Genomic DNA, 23,836 nt, shown 5'->3' on the forward strand with positions numbered 1-23,836 from the left:
AGTTCTCATTTTCTGCGCGCGCGTGTGTGTGTGTGTGTGTGTGTGTGTGTGTGTGTGTGTGTGTGTGTGTGCGTGTGTGTGTGTGTGTGTGTGCGTGTGTGTGTGTGTGTGTGTTTTCTGCAGGACTTGTCATCATCTGCTGTGAGTCTGTCGAAAATAATTTAATCCAAATGAAGCAAAATACCTTCCTTTTCTCAAGTTAGCTTTTTGGATGATTTTTATCTTTTGGCATAAAATTTTGAAAAGGAGTTTTGTAAATTTATTGGTGCGACCATTACCTACAGCAAGTACATAAAAATCGTTTCATAAATTGAAACAACTTTTTCTTGCAGTAATCTATATTCGTTTCTGCTCCAGGCACACTTCGCCTTTTATGTTGAAGTACGGTTGGAAAATTTAATGTGAAATAATACAATTTTGTTTTTATAAGGGGTGATCAAAAAGTTTGTTTAGAGGCCATATAGTCCAGAATCAGTTTGCCAATCGGGTAGAATCATTTCGAGTGTTGTGGCAATTGTCCCATTGTCGCACTAGGTCGAAGGTGCCCGTTCGGTAAAACAGCCTGTCCCGCAGTACGAAGAAATCCGTAAGTGCCTGCTGCACATCGTCCTCGACAGGAGTCTTTGACCTTTCACGGTGTGATAATTGCACGGTAAGAGATCAGGACTATAGGATGTGTGCCCGAGTGTAGGCCTCTTGTCTGTAACGGATGGGGCCAGCCTCCCAGATCGACCAGTTTCTCGCGTCACAACTGGCACAGAACTTGGCACACCATTCCACAACACTGGATTTTGACAGACGTGCTGCCCCAGACACATTCTTCGTTCTCCAGCGGATTTCTACCAGTGGCTGTACTCCGGCAACTGAGGAAAAAATAACAGCAAATTTTTTCCCAGTAGGACACATCCGGTAATAGTGACACCGTAATTCACGTTTCCCCATTTACCGGAAGACACGAATGCTACACTAATCCCTCTCTTATACGTTGTTGCCGGTCGTGCTTCGTCACACGTACGCTGCACTGATGTCCTCAGGCGGACACTTTTTGATTGCCCCTTACACTAAATGACAATCCCAGAACCCAGTACCAGTTGGAGTTTGCATATATAACGGCTTACAGGGGCAACAAAAATTTAATTTTCAATATTTTGCATAATTATTCACCAAATTTAAACATTTGAAACGCTGTCATAATATTCTCATAAAGGGCTGTATAATCTTTCTGTTAAAGGCTTAAGACAGTAATACAAGTATTACGGTTAGAAACAGTGTGTTTTTCTCGAGGCAGCACAAGTGATGTTGGGTAAATACCTGGATGTTATTAATCTGGCACTTTAGAATGAGAACATTAGTGATTGCCAACAAGCTTTATACGTAATTTGTAACCTGTACCAAACTTTTTCTTTCGATGCCCCACCCGACCTCACTCCACCGAAATTATGAGAGAAAGTAAGTTCGTCACTTATGCCATTTTCAGTGTTCACCCAGTAAAACTTCGGGATCAGAGATGACTTTTTATCTATTACTTCATTACTATTGACTAACAGTAATGACACAAATTGAGAAAAGGAGAAATACCAAAAATTGTGAAGAGTGTATGACTATCAGACTAATTACTTGTGCAGCACAAGTATTGCTGAGAGTGCTGAATAAAAGCCTACATGGCAAGTTGTATATCTGGATCAGGGAGGGACAGTTTGAATGTAGAAGTGGAGAAGGAACGAGAGACGCTGTTGACCTTTTACGAATCGTAGAAGAAATACACGTGGAAAAAGGTAGAGATGTTTATGCTGTTTTTATTGACATGGAAAAAGCATTCCACAGAGTTTAATGGAACAACCTGATGGATACGTTGAAGGAGGAAGAGTAAGCATTGGAAATGAAACGTCAGGAGGAAGAATTGTCGGAAGGGGTGTCGAGATGAGGTTGTACCTGTCCCCTATGTTGTTTGACTTATACCTGGAAGAGATGGGCTGTGATGGAAATAGAGGAGTACATATCGATGGAAAGAGAATAGAACGTATACGATTTGCCGATGACACGGTATTAATGACAGAAAATGAACGAATTGCAAATGAAATGCTAAAAGATCTGAATGACAGTCGTGTGGAATATGGAATGTGAATTGATACAGCAAAAACAGAATGTACAGTGATTGACAAAGAAGACTGGCAAATATTAAGGTAGACCGAGTTGTTACTAGCCAAGTAAGAACATTTAAATATCTCGCTAGTACGACTGGCGAAGACTCGATGTCTTCGAGAGGTGAAAATTGGCATTGCTTAGTGACGGAGGCATTCGATTGAAAGACTAACTTATTGTGTGGCACATTAGGTAAAGGTCTGAGGAAAAAGCTCGAAACTGTTTTGTGTGGAGTATGGAACTCTATGCAACAGAGACGTGGAAACTCAGATGAGAGGATGAGAAAAGGCTAGAAGCATTTGAGATGTGGACGTGGAGAACGGAGAGGATAAGCTCGATGGAAAGAATGAGTAATGAAAGAGTGTTGGAGAGGGTTGGTCACTGGAGAACACTGTTGCAGGTTATAAGAAGAATGGCGTGGGACATCTGTTAGGACAGGAATGCTTACTAACGGATCTTTCGGAAGGTCTAATTTGTGAAAGGGAAATGAGAGGAATGAGGGGATACGAGATAACAGACGACATAAAGGGAAGCTGATACTATGCAGAACTGAAGAGGATGGCAGAAGACAGGAGAACATGAAAACCTGCTTTAGGCCAGAACACTAATGATGAATGACTACCGACTCTTATTTGAACACATTTTGCAGACCATTTATATCTTTAGCTTTACCAATAGAGTGCACATCACCCACACTGTATCCAAAAGGAGCACTAAGTGACTTCCAGTGAGCTTCAAGCATAATTTCAAATCTGTTCTAAACTTTCTTTCACTCTCATAATTAATGTCAAATACTCAAACCATTAATTCATTCGTAAAGTAATCAGACGTTCGAAGCAGTTTTATTTGAGGCAGTTACATTTTTTTAAAGACTTCGAGGTTTGTATCCTGCAAACTATGAACGAAGGGCAACAGGCAGCTTCCGTATTCCTAGATTTCTGAAAAGCATTTGACACGGTGTCCACTGCAGACTGTTAACAAAGGTACGAGCGTACAGAATAGAGTCCCAGATATGACTGTGGCTCAAAAACAGCCTAAGTAACATAAACCAATATGTTGTTGTCGACGGTGAGTCTTCGTCACGTGAGGATATCGTTACGAGTGCCCCAGGGAAGTGTGATATTCTGTATATACATAAATTTTGTATTTGTGGGGATCCACAGCCTCCAGATGTTTAATAAAATTAAACATGATGCGTAGTAGGCTGTAATGCAATTTTTATTAATTGTGGGATTAGCTGATTTCGAATACTTGCTTTTGTGAGGCAGCTGTAAAACCGACATGGAAAAGCACATCATCATCTGGATATAATGTCACGCATAAATAACACTTTAAGCACCTCACATAAAGATAAGATATTAGTGCACAAATTTCTTACAACCACACGGTAACTGACAGCAGCTGGTAATTCCTTGTCACAGATTTGTATTCGTCCAAAGACTGTAAGACTCTCGATAGCACATACCGTAGGCACGTCACATATCATAGGCACATTACATATATTGCTGGTGTGGCAGAGTTAGTTGATGTCGTGTATAAAAATGGTCAGCAACCAAAGAAGACATTAAGTGTATACAAATGGACGTAAAATATTATATACTGTATAGTACATGGCATACCACTGGGCAAACTACATTATTTTAAACATCATATTAACAAAAATATACATGAGGTATGTACAAAATTCCATAAATATTAGCAACAGAATACTCCATCAACTTCTGGTTGAAAGCTATTTCTAGACACACACTAGCCAGACCTGACTATTTGTACAGAAAGATAACCCACAGGTATTTTTTTTTTTTTTTTTTTTAAGCGACAACCAATGTGCAATGTGTGAAAAGATGGTAACAAATATCACATGCATTATAGAATGTATTAATCAGTGTTGAGAACATGAAGTACTTCATGACTTACAGCGTGTGATAATACAGGGTGTACATAAAGTCCGGGAACACATTCAGTTATTTATTGCACAAGAACTAAACATCGTACAGATGTCATACATATTGCATTTTGAAGAGAAACTCTGAAAGTTTTTTTTACAAAAATTTGATATGCAAACCACGAGTGACCCGCCAGATGTCAATGCGGTAATCGAATTCTTGCCGTACCTGTCCCAGCGTGGCATTGTCAACTGTGGCAGTCACGTCTTGTATTCTCTCTCGGAGCTCTGCGGTACGTACCCCAGATCTCGAATGTGCCCCAAAGAAAAAAGTCGCACAGAGTGAGATCTGGTGATCGGGGAGGCCATTTTGTGAAACAGCTGTCCCCATCTGCAGCACGGCTAATCCATCAGTGTGGCCGCTCCGCATTCAGGTACCCACGAATTTCACGATGAAAATGGGATGGAGCCACGTCCTGGTGAAAGGTGAATGCAGAGTCTGATTGCATTTGAGGCATCAGCCATTATTGCAACATGTCCAAGTAGGAAAATCCAGTGACAGTGCTCTCAGTGAAGAAGAATGGCTTGTATATTTTAGATGTGACAAGTCACAAAAAAAAATTTACTTTTGGGGAATCACACTCAAATTCAATGCATTTGTGTGGATGCTTTGTACCCCAGATTCGACAATTATGCCTGTTCACTTTCCCATTAGTGTGGAAAGTGGCTTTGTCACCAACAATTAAGCAATCGACAATGCCATCCCATCCTCATTCAATTGTTGCAACTACAAACAAGACTCAAAACACTTGTTTTTGTCATCGTCATTGAGTTTCCGCACTTGCTCCAATTTCTATGGTTTTGTAGACTGCTTCTATTGCAATACTTTCCACATTGTCACTGGAGCCATTTCGAGTTCACGGGATACGGAACACACCGATTTCTTTGGACTCCGTATGAATTTCTCTCGTACACGCTCCACATTCACTTCACTTACACTGGGACGTGTGCTTCTCTTTGCTGGGGACAAGCAACCTGTTGTAACGAATTTGTTGTGCCAGTGGTAAATGGCCTTCCTTGTTGGTGGCTTCTTAACCGTACTCAGTTCTAAACATCCGTTGAACAGCTGTAGCACACTTCTTTTTCTCGAACTCTTACACACAGAAAGCTCGCTCCGCACTTGGACTCGCAATGTTTGTGACTAATACTGACTATCGGCAAATTACCGAACTGTGCTGTGGTGGTATACGTGAAAAAATTTTCAGGGTTTCTCTTCAAAATGATATATGTATGATATCTGTACAATGTTTGGTTCTTATGCAATAAATAATAGAAAGTGTTCCTAAACTTTATGTACACCCTGTATTATAATGTAAATTACATCACAAAACCATGAGATCGTTTCAGCATAAAGAGAAATAATATGGGAAGCAACTGTAAATGAGGAGAAAAGCAGCCTCAAAGCAAGAGGGGCTGTTTGGTCATATAAAGTAACCATAACACCAAAATATGAAATGTGTAAAAGTCAGTAGCATACTCCTAAGGAAGAGCAGTTTGTTACTCAGCATTCACTACATCAAACATTATTGGATATGTAGGGTATCCAAAACAATGCTCCCACAGTCATGTACATGCCTCTAACATTGAGCAAAAACACAAGGTAACACATCAAATCCTTTGAGGAAAGATATGTGGTAACCAATTGCGGAGTTAAGACGGGAACAGGTATACATTATTGAATGAATGACTCATATCAAGTAAATAGATGAGCTAATACACACTACTTATTCAGAATAAAAAATGTGTCAACAAATGTAGGGAATGGCAACAGACACACAGCACTTACAACAAGTAATTCAATAAAAATTCTTTGTATTGCAAAATGACGTCAGAGAATAATGGTAAAAATAAGAAATTGCCAGAACTAGAAAGATTATGAGGCCACGTAAAAATGAGCATAACTCTGAAATATGAACCATAGTCCTAAACCAGAGCAGTTTGAGATCATACGTATTCAACATTACTACATCATACATTATTGGAGCCATAAAGATGCCAAAGCATTGTTCTCACTATCATATACATGACTCTAATTTTGAGCAACTACATGGAAACGTATCACATACTTTGAGGAGGAGGAGGAGAGTAGTGTTTAACGTCCCGTCGACAACGAGGTCATTAGAGACGGAGCGCAAGCTCGGGTGAGGGAAGGATGGGGAAGGAAATCGGCCGTGCCCTTTCAAAGGAACCATCCCGGCATTTGCCTGAAACGATTTAGGGAAATCACGGAAAACCTGAATCAGGATGGCCGGAGACAGGATTGAACCGTCGTCCTCCCGAATGCGAGTCCAGTGTGCTAACCACTGCGCCACCTCGCTCGGTTCTACTTTGAGGAGAGATACAGGGTAACCAATAGCAGAAGTAAGGAAGGAACAGGTATACGTTATTGTATTTACATTGACTGACGGATGTGCTAAGACAAACTACTTATTAAGTATAAATACGGTGTCAATAGATATAAATGTAGGGTGGGGCAGCAAACAAACAAACAACAATTGCAATACGAATTGAAGGAGCATTTGCTGTGTACACAGTGTAATAGAGATATTACAAGTATAATTTTGTCTCAATATAACATACATTATAAGCTTATACAAATTAAAAAACCCTTTGGGAGCCATTCAATGTAAATCCAAATTGTTAAGGATAAGAGCCTTAAAAAATGAAATCAGTTACACAGCAAAGGGTCTGAGGTTGCATTAAAATGCAAAAGCAACATCCAAATACAATGCAACAGAGCCTAACAGAACACCTTTTTTTAAAATTCTGCTGGAAATTCCTGCTTTTCATGAATGCATGTTCTGGATGCTAACAAAAAAGCAGTATACATTTCCATTTCTTCGTAGATGTTCACCAGTCTGCTTTAACTATTAACATGTCAAACTTCTAGTGCAAGATTTATTACTGCTACTAATATCCCTATGTTGGCTCAGTCCAGTTCCAAAATTTCTTTCCATATCTGTCATAGTATTTTCCACAGTAATCACAACTGACTGTATAAATTCCAGATTGCTCCATTACTTAAGCCTTGTGGGTATTACAGAGTAGAGATCTGCCAAATTGATTCTGTGTGTGAAAACTTATCTATAACTTTGTATTTTGGAAAGCCTTAGCTATCTCACAAGAAATGTGCCCAAAGTATGGCAACGTAGCATACTTGACTTTTTCTTTAGGGCACTCCTTTGTTAGTGTAATACTATCCACACTCTTTTCTACAGAGCTATTTTCTACTGTGCATAGCTGAAACCATTCTACTATCATAACCATGTCCACAAGCTGTTTCCTTCAATGTGTCGAACTTTTTACTCACTTCGTTACTAAAGGCATGTTTATGTGAATCAGGATGATGTGAGTCACTATGAGTTGTAGTATTGGTTTCCGTCGGCTTATGGTGGATGCTGGGGTGCCTGCAAGACCGCTCCCTATCGCTAAGCCCTCAGGCTGCAAGTAAAGTGAACCACCAGATGTCAAATAGTTATAAGCCAGAATCAGGTGAAGTATGTCAGTTATCTCGTGTATCTCTTGCAAACTGATTTTCTGATACTTCAGTAGATCGTTGCTAATTATCTCAGTGGTTTCTGCTATTTGTACATTGGTGTACAAGTTAACTATATCAAAAGAAACAAACTTTCCCCCTACCGGTATCTCTATGTCTTTAATATGTTCAGCAACCTCAACAGAATTTTTTACTTTGTGTTTTGTCTCAACTGTGAAGTACCCTGTAATAATGGAATCTAATTTCTTGCATAACTTACAAGCTGGCCTGTCAATAGAATTTACGACCGGACGAAGAGGGATGTCATTCTGATGTAGCTTAGGTTGAACTCGCAAGTCTTGGAGCCTTAGGATTCATAACGATGCATTCTCTGCTGTCTTTACCAGAAAGTATGAAGTTGCATTGTTTAACTGCCCTTTCAATCAAAGCATTGAATCGATTAGTGGGATCACAACTGAGTTTTGCGATGTTATTGTTAGTAAAAAATTCCTCTACTTTCGTTTTATAATCCTCTTGCTTCAAAATAACCAAAGTATCCCCCTTATCTGCCTTAACTGCAATGGCCCTATTATCTTTTAACTTGTTGTTTATTCCCTGTAAAATTCTAGCCTCAAAAGCATTAGAACGTCTGTCAGTATTGTCTCACATAATCTGCCTTTCAATACTTTTTGCTGCTTTACAAGCGATGATGTTGTACTCGTACCCGACACCTGAGCCGTATCTACTGCCACTTTGGTATTAGCAATTATATTTTTAATTTTGTTATTGCGTAGCTTTGGTTTAACATAGAACTTCAACCACCTTCCCAAAACTGTTATCACCTCAGTGGAGAATGTTATATTGGACAAGTTGAAAGACCTGAGCTTCTCACCAGTCTCAACTACTTGTCTGAACCAATTTATGTAACTTATTACTTTAGCTTTCTCCAATATTGTCACTTACATAATGTGCATAATTCTGAAATGCAACATAAATCCCATTGAACTGTAAGGGTGACAAAATCTTGCTCACTTTCATATGTGCTAAGTACAGACTATGTTTCAATGCGACTTTCTGTTTATATTTATCCTGTAGCTCATATCTGACCCAATTTTTTTTACTATAGAACTTCACGTGCATGCCTGCTGTTGATTTGCATTTTATTTTTACATTTACACACCTCTGTATCACCTCCTGCAGACAATTTTTACTAAACCGTATACATTCGTGTAGCTTCAGCATCTTTATCCAAATGTATTGGTATTTAATTACAGAAACCCATATTGTACTAGCAAAAGTCCTTAAAATTTTGCATTCGGGAGGACGATGGTTCAATCCCGTCTCCAGCCATCCTGATTTAGGTGTTCCATGATTTCCCTAAATTGTTTCAGGCAAATGCTGGGATGGTTCCTTTGAAAGGGCACGGCCGATTTCCTTCCCAATCCTTCCCTCACCCGAGCTTGTGCTCCGTCTCTAATGACCTCATTGTCGACATGACGTTAAACACTAACAACCACCACCACCTTAAAATTTTGTATTTGTGGGGATCCAGAGCCTCCCGATGTTTAATAAAATTAAACACAGTACGTAGTAGGCTGTCGTGCGATTTTTATTTAATCGTGCGATTTTTATTTAATCGTGCGATTTTTATTTAATCGTGCGATTTTTATTTAATCGTGCGATTTTTATTTAATCGTGCGATTTTTATTTAATCGTGCGATTTTTATTTAATCGTGCGATTTTTATTTAATCGTGCGATTTTTATTTAATCGTGCGATTTTTATTTAATCGTGCGATTTTTATTTAATCGTGCGATTAGCTAATTTTGACTGCTTGGCACAGTCGAGCACCTGTAAAACCAATTTCGGAAAGCACTACATTGTCTGCATACAATGCCATGTATAAATAGCACTAAATATCTCGCATTAAGATAAAATATTAGTGCACAAATTTCTTACAACCACATGGTAACTGACAACAGCTGGTAATATGTTGTCACAGATTCGTATTCATCCAAAACTTTAAGACTCTCGATTGCATGTACCATAGGCACGTCGTATATATTGTCGGAGTGTCAGACTTAGTTGATGTCGCGTACACAATCAATCAGTGACCACAGCATACATTATGGACATAAAGTACTATATACAGTGCATAGCATATCCCTGGGCAAACTGCATTATTTTAAATGTCATATTAACAAAAATATACATGAGGTAAGTACAAAATTCCACAAATAATAGAAATAGAGTACTCCACAAACTGCTGGCATACCAGGTATAACAACTGCCTTATATCGTAAGTCATCAGTGTCTGAAAGCTATTTCTAGACATACAGAAGTCAGACCAGGCTATTTGTATGGAAAGATAACCCACAGAATTTTTTTTAAGTAACAACCAATATGCAGTGCATGAAAGGGTGTTAACCGAATGTCACCCGCATTATAAAATGTATCGAACGGTATGGTAACGTCAAGTACTTTGTGACTTATAGTGCGTGATATCATCATAAAACAAAATACATTAAAAACCGTGTCATTGGTTCAATATAAAAAAAATAATGTGGGGAAAAAACTCAAAACAGGAAGGAATATGTGGCCACTTACAGTAACCATAACACAAAAATATAAAATGTGTAAAAATCAATATCATGCTCCTAAAGGAGGAGCAATTCGTTACTCAACATTCACTTACATCAAACATTATTGGATGTGTAGGGTTTCCAAAATGATGTTCTCACAATAATATCCACGCCTCTAGTATTGAGCAAATACATGGTAACGCATCACATTCTTTGAGGAAAGATATATGGTAACCGATAGCAGAATTAAGACGGGAACAGGTATACATTATTGAATGACGCATGTCGAGTAGACAGCTGAGCTAATACACGCTACTTATTCAGAATAAGAAAAGTGTCAAGAATTGTAAAATGTAGGGATGGGCAGGAAACACCCAATACTTGCAACAATAAGTGTGGGAGCCACCACTGGGTACACAATATAAGGTATTCTGTTGTCATTATATACATTCCACTATAAAATTGTAAAACACTTGCAAAAACATTTTATATTGTGTACCCAGAGGTGGCTCCCACACATATTGTTCAGTGATGTGTAGGAGATGACTTACACAAAATTTCTGGTTGGTGTGATGAGTGGTAGCTAGTGCTAAACATTGAAAACTGTAATTTAATGCAGTTCAGTAGGAAAAACAGACCTGTATTGTTTGAGTACAGCATTATTAGTGTGGTGCTAGACAGTCACGTTCACTAAATATTTTTGTAGAAATTAAAAACAGCCCATCAGTTGCAAATTGGGAGGTGTATTTAAATCCCTTTACCACGGTTTCAATATTTATAAAAACGTCGTCTTCAGAAGGAAAATACGGGCAACCTATACGAGTTAATTTGCTTAGTGTGTCCATATTTTCCTGCTGAAGACGATGTTTTTGAAACAGTGGTAAAGTTCGCAATTGATTAGATGTTCGCAGGAGAGCTTCTGTAAAGTTTGGAAGGTAGGAGACGAGATACTGGCAGAAGTAAAGCTGTGAGGACCGGGTGTGAGTCGTGCTTCGGTAGCTCAGATGGTAGAGCACTTGCCCACGAAAGGCAAAGGTCCCGAGTTCAAGTCTCGGTCGGGCACACAGTTTTAATCTGCCAGGAAGTTTCATATCAACGCACACTCCGCTGCAGAGTGAAAATCTCATTCTGGAAACATCCCCCAGGCTGTGGCTAAGCCATGTCTCCGCAATATCCTTTCTTTCAGGAGTGCTAGTTCTGCAAGGTTCGCAGGAGAGCTTCTGTAAAGTTTGGAAGGTAGGACACGAGATACTGGCAGAAGTAAAGCTGTGAGGACCGGGCGTGTGTCGTGCTTCGTTAGCTCAGATGGTAGAGCACTTGCCCGCGAAAGGCAAAGGTCCCGAGTTCGAGTCTCGGTCGGGCACACAGTTTTAATCTGCCAGGAAGTTTCATATCAACGCACACTCCGCTGCAGAGTGAAAATCTCATTCTAGATGTTTATTATTTGTACAAGATGATTTCGTGCTACAGTTGCTGCTCCAACCACGTACAAAACTTTAAAATTTATTAAATGTCTAGCTGCTACACAGTAAAGTGATACGAAATTGAATGAGCGTGTAAGCCATAAATAAATAAATAAATAAATAAATAAATAAGGATTGTGAGAGTGAATAAAAATGCTCAAATTCATATTACTGGGAGGATTTTAGGAAAACGTGGCTTGGGTGTATACGAGACTCCACGTAGGACACTAGTACAACCCATTCTCGAGTAGGCCGACTGATTGAGTGTACGGGATCTGCGGCAGGTCGGATTAAACGGAGACATCAAAACAGTTCGGAGCCGGGCTGCTAGATTTGTTACCGGTAGGTTTCAACAACACACGAGGCAACTAAAAGGAGTCCCTCCCCCTCAAGGGGATAGTTTGCACCTGCGTCCGGAGACGGACGGTTCAATGACTTACATTTGTGGTCATTTTGGTTTTTCGCTTATTCTGGTTTCTTCCTTCCTTTGTTTGTTTCCTTTCTTTGTCCTTCTCCGTTTCTCACTGTGTATTCCTTACTTTTTACCTTGCCTTCTTGTCCACCCTATGGTCTCCGCCTCGGTGTTTGAGACAGTCTGTCCTTTCTCTCCCTCCCCCCTTTTTTTTCCTATTCTTCTTTCCTCCCTGTGCATGCCTGAAGGCCGACACACGCGTTCGCACGCGTAACTGGTGACGGGGTAACTTTATAATTCCCCGCCCTGGGTAGACAAGTAAGGCACGCACGTACCCCCTGGTAAAGGCCAGGCCCAGGGAGGGGTGATTGCCTGAGCTGACACCTTCCGACTGTGCCGATTGGTCCCTCCGTCCGTTTCTCGGGAGGTGTGACCTGAGGTGTAAACATTCACCTAAGGGGGGGGGGGGGGGTCCTCTGAGAGGGTCTCCACAAGGAAGGAGCGCACCATCAGAGACGCTGGCAATCATGGGATTCCTCCGCAATTGATTTCTCTTCTTCTCTCTCAACTTCTGCCTAAAAATGGAAACTTGACCAGCCACCAGTGACAAAAGTACTACCGCCTGCTCCAAAGTTCCTCGTAGTTTCTAGATCTGAGGACGGACAGGATTTTTCATCTGTCAACCCTTTCATTATTCAGAAGGGCATAGATGCCATTGCCGGACCTGTCAAGTCTTGTACCAGGATGCGTAACGGTACCTTGTTGTTGGAAACTGAGAGCACCTTTCAGGCACAAAAACTGCTTCGGGCCACACTCCTGTACACGTTCCCTGTCCGGGTGGAGGCTCACCGCACTTTGAATTCGTCACGTGGTGTGGTATATACTAGATCACTCCACGGATTGATTGACAAGGAGATTCAGTCTTTCCTCGCTGAGCAGGGTGTGATGGCTGTCTATAGGGTCATGAAAAAGGTCGGCAATGACCTTGTACCGACCCGGACACTTTTCGTGACCTTTGATATTGTTCAGCTGCTGTCGTGCATCAAAGTGGGCTACGAGGTTATTTCTGTTTGCCCCTATGTCCCGACACCTACGTGCTGCTACCAGTGTCAGCATTTTAATCACACCCGCCAGTCTTGTTCCAATGCGGCTAAATGCGTCACTTGTGGCAGGGACGCCCATGAGGGTGACTGTCCACCCCCGTCTCGTCGTTGCGTGAACTGTCAGGGTGACCATGCAGTGTCCTCCCGCGACTGTCCCATCTACAAGGATGAACGCTGTATACAGGAAATTCGGGTCAAAGAGAAAGTGTCCACCTCGGCTGCTCGCAAGCTATTTGCTAGTAGGAATCCCACGCAGCTCCCAGCGGGGAAATACAGTACCGTCCTCGCCTCTCCTCGGCCTACCAGGGGGGTGACGACGTAGACGTGCGATCTGACCTTTAGTGCTATGGTCGTCCGTTCGGCCAGTGCTAAGATCGCCCGGTCAACATCTCCTCTTCCTCCCGTCACCCCTAAGACACGAGCACCTTCATCAGCCTCTGCCAAAACTAAGACTCAGAAGTCAGATACACGGGCCTTCAAGAAGGAACCGTCCCGTGAAGACTTCCTACGTACCCCGAACTCCCAGCCATCGACCAGTACTTCGACTAAACAACCTTCCAAGAAGGAGAACTTTGCTGCTACGCTTGCACTGTCCGCTCGTAGTATCTCTCCAGGAAACGGAGCTCTGGCCATGTGATCGTATTGACTTGGCACACAATACCTCTGTGCGTTTTGACCTACCCCCTGTGGTAGGTATTCCGGCTTATGGAGGGGTTATGTTGCTGGTCCGGGATGATGTTTACTACGATCCCATCACATTGCACACCGATCTGCAGGCGGTTGCCATCCGAATTACTCTCCCCACTTTCACATTTTCCATTTGTACTGTTTACACTCCATTGTCGTCTGCCGTTACCAGGGCAGACATGGTGCAAATTACTGCTCAGCTACCTGCACCATGTTTGTTGACTGGAGACTTCAATGCCCACCACCCCCTTTGGGGCTCTCCAGCATCCTGCCCGAGGGGCTCCCTGTTAGCAGACCTTTCCAACCACCTCAATCTTGTCTGCCTCAAAACTGGCGCCCCTACTTTTCTTTCGGACACAACTCACGCCTATTCCCATTTAGACCTCTCTATATGTACTACCCAACTTGCATGCCGGTTTGAGTGGTATGCTCTTTCTGATACGTATTCGAGCGACCACTTCCCTTGTGTTATCCATTTCCTTCATCAAACCCCCTCTCCGTGCTCAACTAGTTGGAACATCTCCAATGGAGACTGGGGGCTCTTCTCTTCCAGGGTGACCTTTCAGGATCAAACCTTCACAAGCTGCAGTAGTCAGGTTGCACGCCTCACGGAAGTCATTCTCACTGCTGCCGAATATTCCATCCCTCATACCACTTCTTCTCCACGTCGCGTACCGGTCCACTGGTGGACCGCAGCATGTAGAGACGCTTTACGTGCCCGTTGTGGTGCTTTACGCACCTTTAAACGCCACCCTATGGTGGCGAATTGTATCAGTTATAAACGATTACGTGCGCAGTGTCGTCATGTTATTAAAGAAAGCAAGAAAGCCAGCTGGGCTGCTTTCACAAGCACCTTCAACAGTTTTACTCCTCCTTCTGTTGTCTGGGGTAGCCTGCACTGGCTATCTGGCACTAAGGTCCACTCACCAGTTTCTGCCTTGACGGTCGCGAATGATGTCCTTGTGGCCCCTGAGGATGTCTCCGATGCCTTCGGCCGCTTTTTCGCAGAGGTTTCGAGCTCCGCTCATTATCACCCTGCCTTCCTCCCCCGCAAACAGGCAGAGAAGGCTAGGCCACCTAACTTCCGCTCCTCGAATCGTGAAAGTTATAATGCTCCATTCACCATGCGGGAACTCTGAAGTGCACTTGCCCGGTCACGGTCCTCCTCTCCAGGGCCTGATTCTATTCGTGTTCAGATGCTGAAGAACCTGTCTCCTGTGGGTAAAGGTTTTCTTCTTTGTACTTATAATCGCATCTGGATTGAGGGTCATGTCCCACATGCTGGCACGAATCTTTTGTTCCGGTTCCTAAGCCGGGGAAGGACAAGCACTTGCCTTCCAGTTATCGACCCATTTCCCCTACCAGCTGTGTCTGTAAGGTGATGGAAAGAATGGTTAACTCTCGTTTGGTTTGTCCGCTCGAATCTCGGCGGCTACTTACCGATGTACAATGTGGATTTCGTAGGTGCCGCTCTGCTGTTGACCATCTGGTTACCGTGTCGACCTTAATTATGAATAACTTCTTGCAGAAGCGCCAGACAGTGGCTGTGTTCTTTGATTTGGAGAAGGCTTACGACACCTGTTGGAGGGCGGGCATTCTGCACGCCATGAGTACATGTGGCCTTTGCGATCGTCTCCCTCTTTTTATTCGTGCCTTTTTAATGGATCGACAGTTCAGGGTATGTGTGTGTTCTGTCCTCTCCGACGCCTTTCACCAGGAGAATGAGGTGCCACAGGGCTCGGTTTTGAGCATTGCTCTCTTCGCCATAGCGATCAATCCAATAATGGATTGCCTCCCAGCTGATATATCAGGCTCCCTTTTCGTGGACGATTTTACCATCTACTGCAGCACGCAGTGTACATGTTTCTGGAGCGCTGTCTTCAGCATTGTCTTGACCGTCTTTACTCCTGGAGTGTCGCCAATGGCTTCCGTTTTTCTGCCGAGAAGACGGTCTGTATTAACTTCTGGCGCTACAAAGAGTTTCTCCCACTGTCCTTCCATCTCGGTCCCACTAATCTCTCATTTGTGGAGACAACAAAATTTTTAGGTCCTACATTTGACAGGAAACTTAGCTGGTCTCCACATGTGTCGTATTTGGCTGCCCGTTGTACCCGTTCCGTAAATGTCCTCCGTGTTCTCAGCGGAACATCGTGGGGAGCGGATTGAACCGTCCTACTTCGTCTATATTGCTCGATCGTCTGCTCAAAGCTGGTTTATGGGAACTTTGTATACTCCTCTGCATGACCCAGGAGCAGCTGCTTGTGTTCTTCGTTTTATCCACTTGACAAACCTGTCTAAGGACATTTGATTATACTGTTTTCTTTTAATCCCTTGCCTGTTAATGTGCCTTTTATAGTGTTGTCCTTTTTAGTTGCTGTTTTAACCTTGTGCCTCACTGTGCATTCATAATTTAGTCTGGGCGCTAATGACCACTGTAGTTGTACGCCCTAAAACCACAAAAAAAAAAAAAAAAAAAACCCATGAGTATTACGGAGATGCTTTGGGAACATAAATGTGAATCCCTGAGGAGAAGACAGTGTTGTTTTCGACTGACACTTCTGAAAAAATGAAGAGAACTATTGTTTGAAGCTGACCGGAGAACAATTCTACTGCCTCCAACATACATTTTGTGTAAGGACTGTGAAGATAAGTTTGAGAAATTAGGGCTCGTCCGGAGGCTTACGGAGTGTCTTTTTTCCGCGGGTCTGTTTGCGAGTGGAAGAGAAAAGGAAGTGACGAGTGGTGGTAGGGGGTACCCTCCACCGTGCACCGTACGGTGGCCTGCAGAGTATATATGTAGTTCTGCAGAGTATATATGTAGTTGCAGAAGTACATATAAGTTCTGCCGACCCCTAAAAATTATGCCCATCCGAATCGTAAGCGTGCGCCTACTGACAGCTCTCTCTCCCCCGACAGCACGGCTGGCAGAGAGGCTGATGCCCGAGTGCGGGCAAGTGCGGTCCGCCCCGGAGATGGCGCCCACGCCGCCCGACGGAGACGGAGCCGGAGCGGAGGAGGGTCGGCGGGGGAGGCGGAGCGGCGCGACGGCGGAGGAGCGGGAGGAGCGGCTGCTGCCGGCGCTGCGGCCGCTGCCCGGCACCGCGCCGCGCCTCACCCCGCTGCCGCTGCAGGGCTGGCCGCGGGGCGCCACGCCCGCCGAGGTCACTCCGCCCTTGTTTTGTCTGCTGCTTAGCTGTATTCTGTATGACCCTCGTCCGACTTCTGTATCAATTTCCTTCTCTAGAAAGTGATACAGCCGATTGTAGCTCTGTAGAGCATCACATTTTCTGTTCCGGGAGCATTCCCGTACTCGGAATGCGATTTGTGCATTTATTTGCCAGCTAATACAAATCTGTGTTATGTACTATCACACACTGCCATTATCGTGGACTGACGAGACGTGTACTGGTAATGTGTTACTGTCAGGAGAGCTCCCCCTGCGGGTTCGGGGATTAGAATAGGCCCGCGGTATTCCTGCCTGTCGTACGAGGCGACTAAAAGGAGTTTCAACCGTTTCGGCCTTCCGTGTGATGGTCCCCCTTGGGGTTTGACCTCCATTTTTCAAAATTCTACAGAAGTACGAGCCTTTTGGGGAAGGGCACCTTACGTGGTGTACCACTGGTCCTCAGTGCACTAAGACCTTGGCACTCAGTATTGTACCGGCGTTGTAACCGTACCCACTATTCCTCAAATTGGGCCTAAACACCTGATGGGTTGTCCAAGTTACGCCCATAGTGCATCTCCATCTGCCCCAGTGATCATGATGGACTTTCCGTGGCACCAGAAATCCAGCACGGTAGCCAGCCCGTTGTGGTGGGGTGTTCATGTACCCTCTAGGTTGTAGCCCCCTGACAACACAGGGATCGTACTGCCGATACCTGAGCTGCACCCTCCCCACGTCGGCCGAGGAGTAGATGCCCATCTCCTCGGGGCATCAGGACTCCCGGCAATGGTCATCCTGCCAGGTGGCCCTTGCTGCGGCTGGGTGGCGCCCGTGGGGAGAGCCCCTGGTCGGAGTGGGTGGTATCGGGGCGGACGTTTCGCACATGAAACGTCAACACGTATCAGGTCGCTCTGCGGCCGAGTCTTTCAAAAGAAAGGTACCGTTTCTAGTCCTGGTTCTCCTGCCCTTTCCCCCTTGGCCACTCCTTGGGAGGAGGGACAGGCCCGCCGGCTTGGGGCGAAGTACTTCCCCCGCTATTTGGTCTGTTCTCGAACCGATGGGGGGACGTTCGTCACCTCCAAGCCCATGTTCTTTGTTCAGCACATTGAGGACATCTTCGGGGAAATCGAGGCTCTCAGCAAGATGCGTTCAGGGTCCGTTCTTATCAAGACCACCTCTACCACACAGTCGGCGGCACTCCAGGCGTGCGACCGCCTAGGGGACATCCCAGTGTCCATTGTCCCACATCTGGCACTAAATAGGACGCAGGGGGTTATTTTTCATCGTGACCTCCTGCTACAATCTGATGAGGAGCTCAGGGCCAACCTGGAGCACCGAGGCGTGCATTTCGTCCGGCGAGTCCAGCGCGGCCCCAAAGACCGTCGCATCGACACCGGGGCCTTCATCCTCGCCTTCGAGGGGGACGTTCTCCCAGAGAAGGTAAAGGTGATGTGCTACCAGTGTGACGTGCGACTGTACGTCCCGCCTCCTATGCGCTGTTTTAGGTGTTTGCGCTTTGGGCACATGTCGTCACGGTGTGAGGCTGAGCCCCTTTGTGGCGATTGTGGACGTCCTCTTCGTGAGGAACATACATGCACCCCACCACCTCGGTGCATTAATTGTCCTGGCGTCCACTCGCCTAGATCCTCAGACTGCCCCGCCTATCAGAAGGAGAAGAAGATACAAGAAATCAGAACTTTGGATCGGCTCTCTTATTCTGAGGCCAGGAAGAAGTATGACCGCCTTCATCCCGTGCCATTGACCACTTCGTTTGCCTCAGTTGTGTCCACTCCTTCCGCGGTATCCTCACCCCTATCCTGTCCCCCCTCCGCCTCCTCCGCCCATCAGGGGGCTCTGCCCCTGCCTCCCAAATCCCTCCCTTCCAAATCCTCCTCCCCCATGGCCCCCACCCCCTCTGCCCCAGGGGCCACCCTTCCTCCTCCTCCTCCCCCCACGCCACCTGAGAAGCGATCCTCTTCTCAGGCGTCCATCGGGGAAACGTTCCGGACCCCAGCTTCCAAGGTCCGGCGTTCCAAAACGGACCCCGCGCGTGAGGACCTTCTTCGGGTCCAGCCCACCATCCCTGTGCCTCCTCAGCCTTCCAAGAAGGCCTCCAAGAAGAAGTCTCTATCCCCCTCTCCACCCCGGCGCGTTTCGTCTGACGCTTCATCCGTGAGTCACTGCTCCCGGCCGTCCTCAGTTTCGCCGGGACGCTCTGCTGCCAGGCGCTCCGCCGGCCTTTCGTCGGCAAATGATGCGGCCCCTTCTACACAACCAGGGACAGTGGCCGCAGCTGGCGACGAGTCGATGGAACCGGATCCGCCTCCCGTCGGTTGTAGCGTTGTTCCCTCGCAACCTGGCCCTCCGCGGCCGTCGCGGTGATCAGCTCTTCCCCGTCTCGTTCCCCCAACTTTTTGACTAGCGATGGCGTTGTTTCATTGGAACATAAGAGGTATTCGATCTAATCGGGAGGAATTACAACTGCTCCTCCGCCTGCACTGTCCGCTCGTCCTTGGTCTCCAGGAAACCAAGTTGCGCCCGTCTGACCGTATTGCCTTTTCCCACTATACCTCGGAGCGGTATGACCTCGCCCCTGTGGACAGTATCCCAGCTCATGGTGGGGTCATGTTGCTCGTTCGGGACGATGTCTATTACCGTCCCATCCCATTGACCACCCCACTCCAAGCAATAGCTGTCCGCATTACTCTTTCTGCTTTTACTTTTTCAGTTTGTACCATCTACACTCCACCGTCATCTGCTGTTAGTCGGGCTGACATTATGCACCTGATCGTTCAGCTTCCCCTGCCGTTCTTATTGTTTGGCGACTTCAATGCCCATCATCCCCTTTGGGGCTGTCCTGCATCCTGTCAAAGAGGCTCACTCTTGGCGGATGTCTTCAACCATCTCAATCTTGTCTGCCTCAATACCGGCGCCCCGACTTTCCTCTCGGACTCTACTCATACCTACTCCCACTTAGATCTCTCGATCTGTTCTACCACTCTTGCCCATCGGTTCGAGTGGTATGTCCTTTCTGACACCTATTCGAGCGACCACTTCCCCTGTGTCGTTCGTCTCCTGCACCACACCCCATCCCCACGTCCTTCGAGCTGGAACATACTGAAAGCTGACTGGGGACTTTACTCCTCCCTGGCGACCTTTCCGGACCACGATTTCCCCAGTTGTGACAGTCAGGTCGAATACCTCACGGCTGTTATCATCAATGCTGCCGAACGTTCCATTCCTCGTACTACTTCTTCTTCACGTCGCGTTTCCGTCCCCTGGTGGAACGAGGCTTGTAGGGACGCTATCCGTGCTCGACGACGTGCTTTACGCACCTTTCGCCGCCATCCTACGTTGGCGAATTATATTGAATACAAACGACTCCGAGCGCAAAGCCGTAGAGTCATCAAAGACAGCAAAAAAGCTTCTTGGGCCTCTTTCACCAGCTCCTTTAACAGTTTTACTCCCTCTTCCGTCGTTTGGGGTGGCCTGCGCCGGCTGTCGGGCATTAAGGCCCACTCCTCGGTACCTGGCCTGACCTCCGGTAATGAGGTCCTTGTTGATCCTGTGGCTGTCTCCAACGCCTTTGGCCGCTTTTTCGCGGAGGTTTCAAGCTCCGCCCATTACCACCCTGCCTTCCTTCCCAGGAAAGAGGCAGAAGAGGCTCGGCGACCTTCCTTCCACTCGCTGAATCTGGAAACTTATAATGGCCCCTTTACTATGCGGGAACTAGAACGTGCGCTTGCACTGTCCCGATCCTCTGCTCTGGGGCCAGATGCCATTCACGTTCAGATGCTGGCACACCTTCCTCCGGCGGGCAAAAGCTTCCTTCTTCGTACCTACAATCGCGTCTGGACCGAAGGTCAAGTCCCCAGGCGTTGGCGTGACGCCGTTGTTGTTCCTATACCCAAACCCGGGAAGGATAGACACCTTCCTTCTAGTTACCGCCCCATTTCTCTTACAAGCTGTGTCTGTAAGGTGATGGAGCGCATGGTTAATGCTCGGTTAGTCTGGATTCTTGAATCTCGACGACTACTTACTAATGTCCAATGCGGCTTTCGTCGCCGCCGCTCCGCTGTTGACCACCTTGTGACCTTGTCGACATTCATCATGAACAACTTTTTGCGAAGGCGCCAAACGGTGGCCGTGTTCTTCGACTTGGAGAAGGCTTATGATACCTGTTGGAGAGGAGGTATCATCCGCACTATGCACAGGTGGGGGCTACGCGGTCGCCTGCCCCTTTTTATTGATTCCTTTTTAACGGAACGAAAGTTTAGGGTACGTGTGGGTTCCGTATTGTCAGACGTCTTCCTCCAGGAGAACGGAGTGCCTCAGGGCTCCGTCTTGAGTGTAGCCCTTTTTGCCATCGCGATCAATCCAATTATGGATTGCATTCCACCTAATGTCTCAGGCTCTCTCTTTGTCGATGACTTCGCGATCTACTGCAGTGCCCAGCGAACATGCCTCCTGGAGCGCTGCCTTCAGCGTTGTCTAGACAGCCTCTACTCATGGAGCGTGGCAAATGGCTTCCGGTTCTCTGAAGAGAAGACGGTTTGTATCAACTTTTGGCGGTATAAAGCGTTCCTTCCGCCATCCTTACATCTCGGTCCCGTTGTTCTCCCATTCGTGGACTCAACTAAGTTTCTAGGGCTCACGTTGGACAGGAAACTGTGTTGGTCTCCACATGTCTCTTATTTGGCGGCCCGTTGTACACGTTCCCTTAATGTCCTCAGAGTTCTTAGCGGTTCATCTTGGGGAGCGGATCGCACTGTCCTGCTTCGCTTGTATCGGTCCATAGTCCGATCAAAGCTGGATTATGGGAGCTTCGTCTACTCGTCCGCTCGGCCATCCCTCTTACGCCGGCTCAACTCCATCCACCATCGGGGCATACGTCTTGCGACCGGAGCCTTCTACACTAGTCCTGTGGAGAGTCTTTGTGCTGAAGCTGCTGAGTTACCATTGACTTACCGGCGCGACGTACTGCTGTGTCGGTATGCCTGCCGGTTGTTGTCTATGCCCGACCACCCCTCTTACCAGTCCTTCTTCGCCGATTCTCTAGACCGTCAGTACGGGTTGTATGTGTCTGCCCTGCTGCCCCCCGGAGTCCACTTCCGTCGCCTGCTTCGACAATTGGATTTTGCCCTCCCTACCACCTTCAGAGAGGGTGAGAGCTCGACACCACCTTGGCTCCAGGCTCCGGTTCATATTTATCTCGACCTCAGCTCACTCCCGAAGGAGGGTACTCCGGCTGCAGTGTATTGCTCACGGTTTGTCGAACTTCGTGCTCGCCTTGCCGGTCACACCTTTATTTACACCAATGGCTCCAAAACTGTCGATGGTGTCGGCTGTGCCTTTGTCGTCGGGGCCGCCACCTTTAAATACCGGCTCCTCGACCAATGTTCCAGCTTTACGGCCGAGCTTTTTGCTCTCCATCAGGCCGTTCAGTATGCCTGCCGCCACCGCCATTCATCGTACATACTCTGCTCTGACTCACTCAGTGCTCTTCAGAGCCTTGGAGCTCCCTATCCGGTCCATCCCTTGTTTCAACGGATACAGCAGTCCCTCCATTCTTTCGCTGATAATGGTGGTTCTGTCAGCTTTCTGTGGGTTCCCGGACATGTAGGAGTGCCTGGGAATGAGGCTGCGGATGCTGCAGCCAAGGCTGCAGTCCTCCTGCCTCGGCCAGCCTCCCATTGTGTCCCGTCATCTGACGTTCATGGGGATGTATGTAAGAGGCTTGTGTCGTTGTGGTGGGATGCTTGGTCATCCCTCCAAGGAAACAAGCTCCGGGCAGTAAAACCGCTTCCAACTGTATGGACAACATCCTCCCGACCATCTCGGCGCGAGGAGGTCCTTCTGACCAGGTTGCGGATTGGGCATTGCCGGTTTAGCCACCGCTACCTGCTCTCCGGTGACCCAGCCCCGCAGTGCCCTTGTGGTCAGGCATTAACAGTGCGCCATGTTTTATTGTCGTGTCCCCGTTTTAGTCAATTTCGTGTTGTCCTGTCCCTGTCATCTACTTTACCGGATGTTTTAGCTGATGACGCTCGAGCAGCTGCTCGTATTCTGCGTTTTATAACTTTAACTGGCTTGTCCAAAGACATTTAACCTTTTTACTTATTTTATCTGCATCTTTGTCAGGTCCTTCTGGTGTCCCCCCGTCCCCTTGAGTTGTAACATATTCCATGTGCTCTAACAACAGTGACTGGGCGCTAATGACCTCAGCAGTTGAGCGCCCTTAAACCCAACAAAAAAAAAAAAAAAAAAAAAAAGGTCAGGAGTGCGGAAGCGTAATAGGACCACTCTCGTTCTCTATATACGTAAATACTCTGACAGGTAGGGCGAGAACCAGTGTGCGACTGTTGCTTACGGTGTCGGAGTCTGCAGAAAAATGTTCTCTTTGAATAGCTGTAGGATAATAAAAGACGACTCGGACAGAATTTCTATTTTTTGTAACGAATAGCAGTTTATTCTAAATGTACAATCGTCTAACCTAATGCAGACGCGTAGGAGAAACAGTCGTGTAATATTAGATTAAAGTATTAGCTGTGTGCTGCCGGACACAGTCGAGTCAATTAAATATGTAGGTAAAATGTTATAGAATGACACAAAATGGAACGAGCGGGAAAGGTCAGTAGTGGTGAATGTGAAAGGTTCGTTACAATTTATTTTTGGAATTCTAGGTATGTGTAGCTCACGTATAAAGGAGACCACTTATATAACAGTTCTGTGACCCGTTGTCAGGTATCGGTGACGTGCTCCGAATCGTCGCGAGGTCGTATTAAAAGAAGCAGTTGCGAGGCAGCCCCTAGATTTTTAAATCGTAGGTTCCGTCGACGTGCGAACATTATCGAAATGTCCCGTA

The 23,836-nt window shown here is 46.1% G+C and overlaps 1 protein-coding gene across 1 annotated transcript in view; it reads left to right on the forward strand.

Annotated features, from left to right (window-relative positions):
- Positions 1-23,836, forward strand: part of LOC124552601 (protein AAR2 homolog) — a 108,008-nt gene that overhangs the window by 60,961 nt on the left and 23,211 nt on the right. The window contains exon 4 of the mRNA XM_047126927.1: positions 16,725-16,969. Coding sequence (XP_046982883.1) covers positions 16,725-16,969 — 245 coding nt within the window. The remainder of the gene's footprint in view (positions 1-16,724; positions 16,970-23,836) is intronic.

The sequence above is a fragment of the Schistocerca americana genome, chromosome 10, assembly GCF_021461395.2.
Source record: "Schistocerca americana isolate TAMUIC-IGC-003095 chromosome 10, iqSchAmer2.1, whole genome shotgun sequence".
NCBI lineage: Eukaryota > Metazoa > Arthropoda > Insecta > Orthoptera > Acrididae > Schistocerca > Schistocerca americana.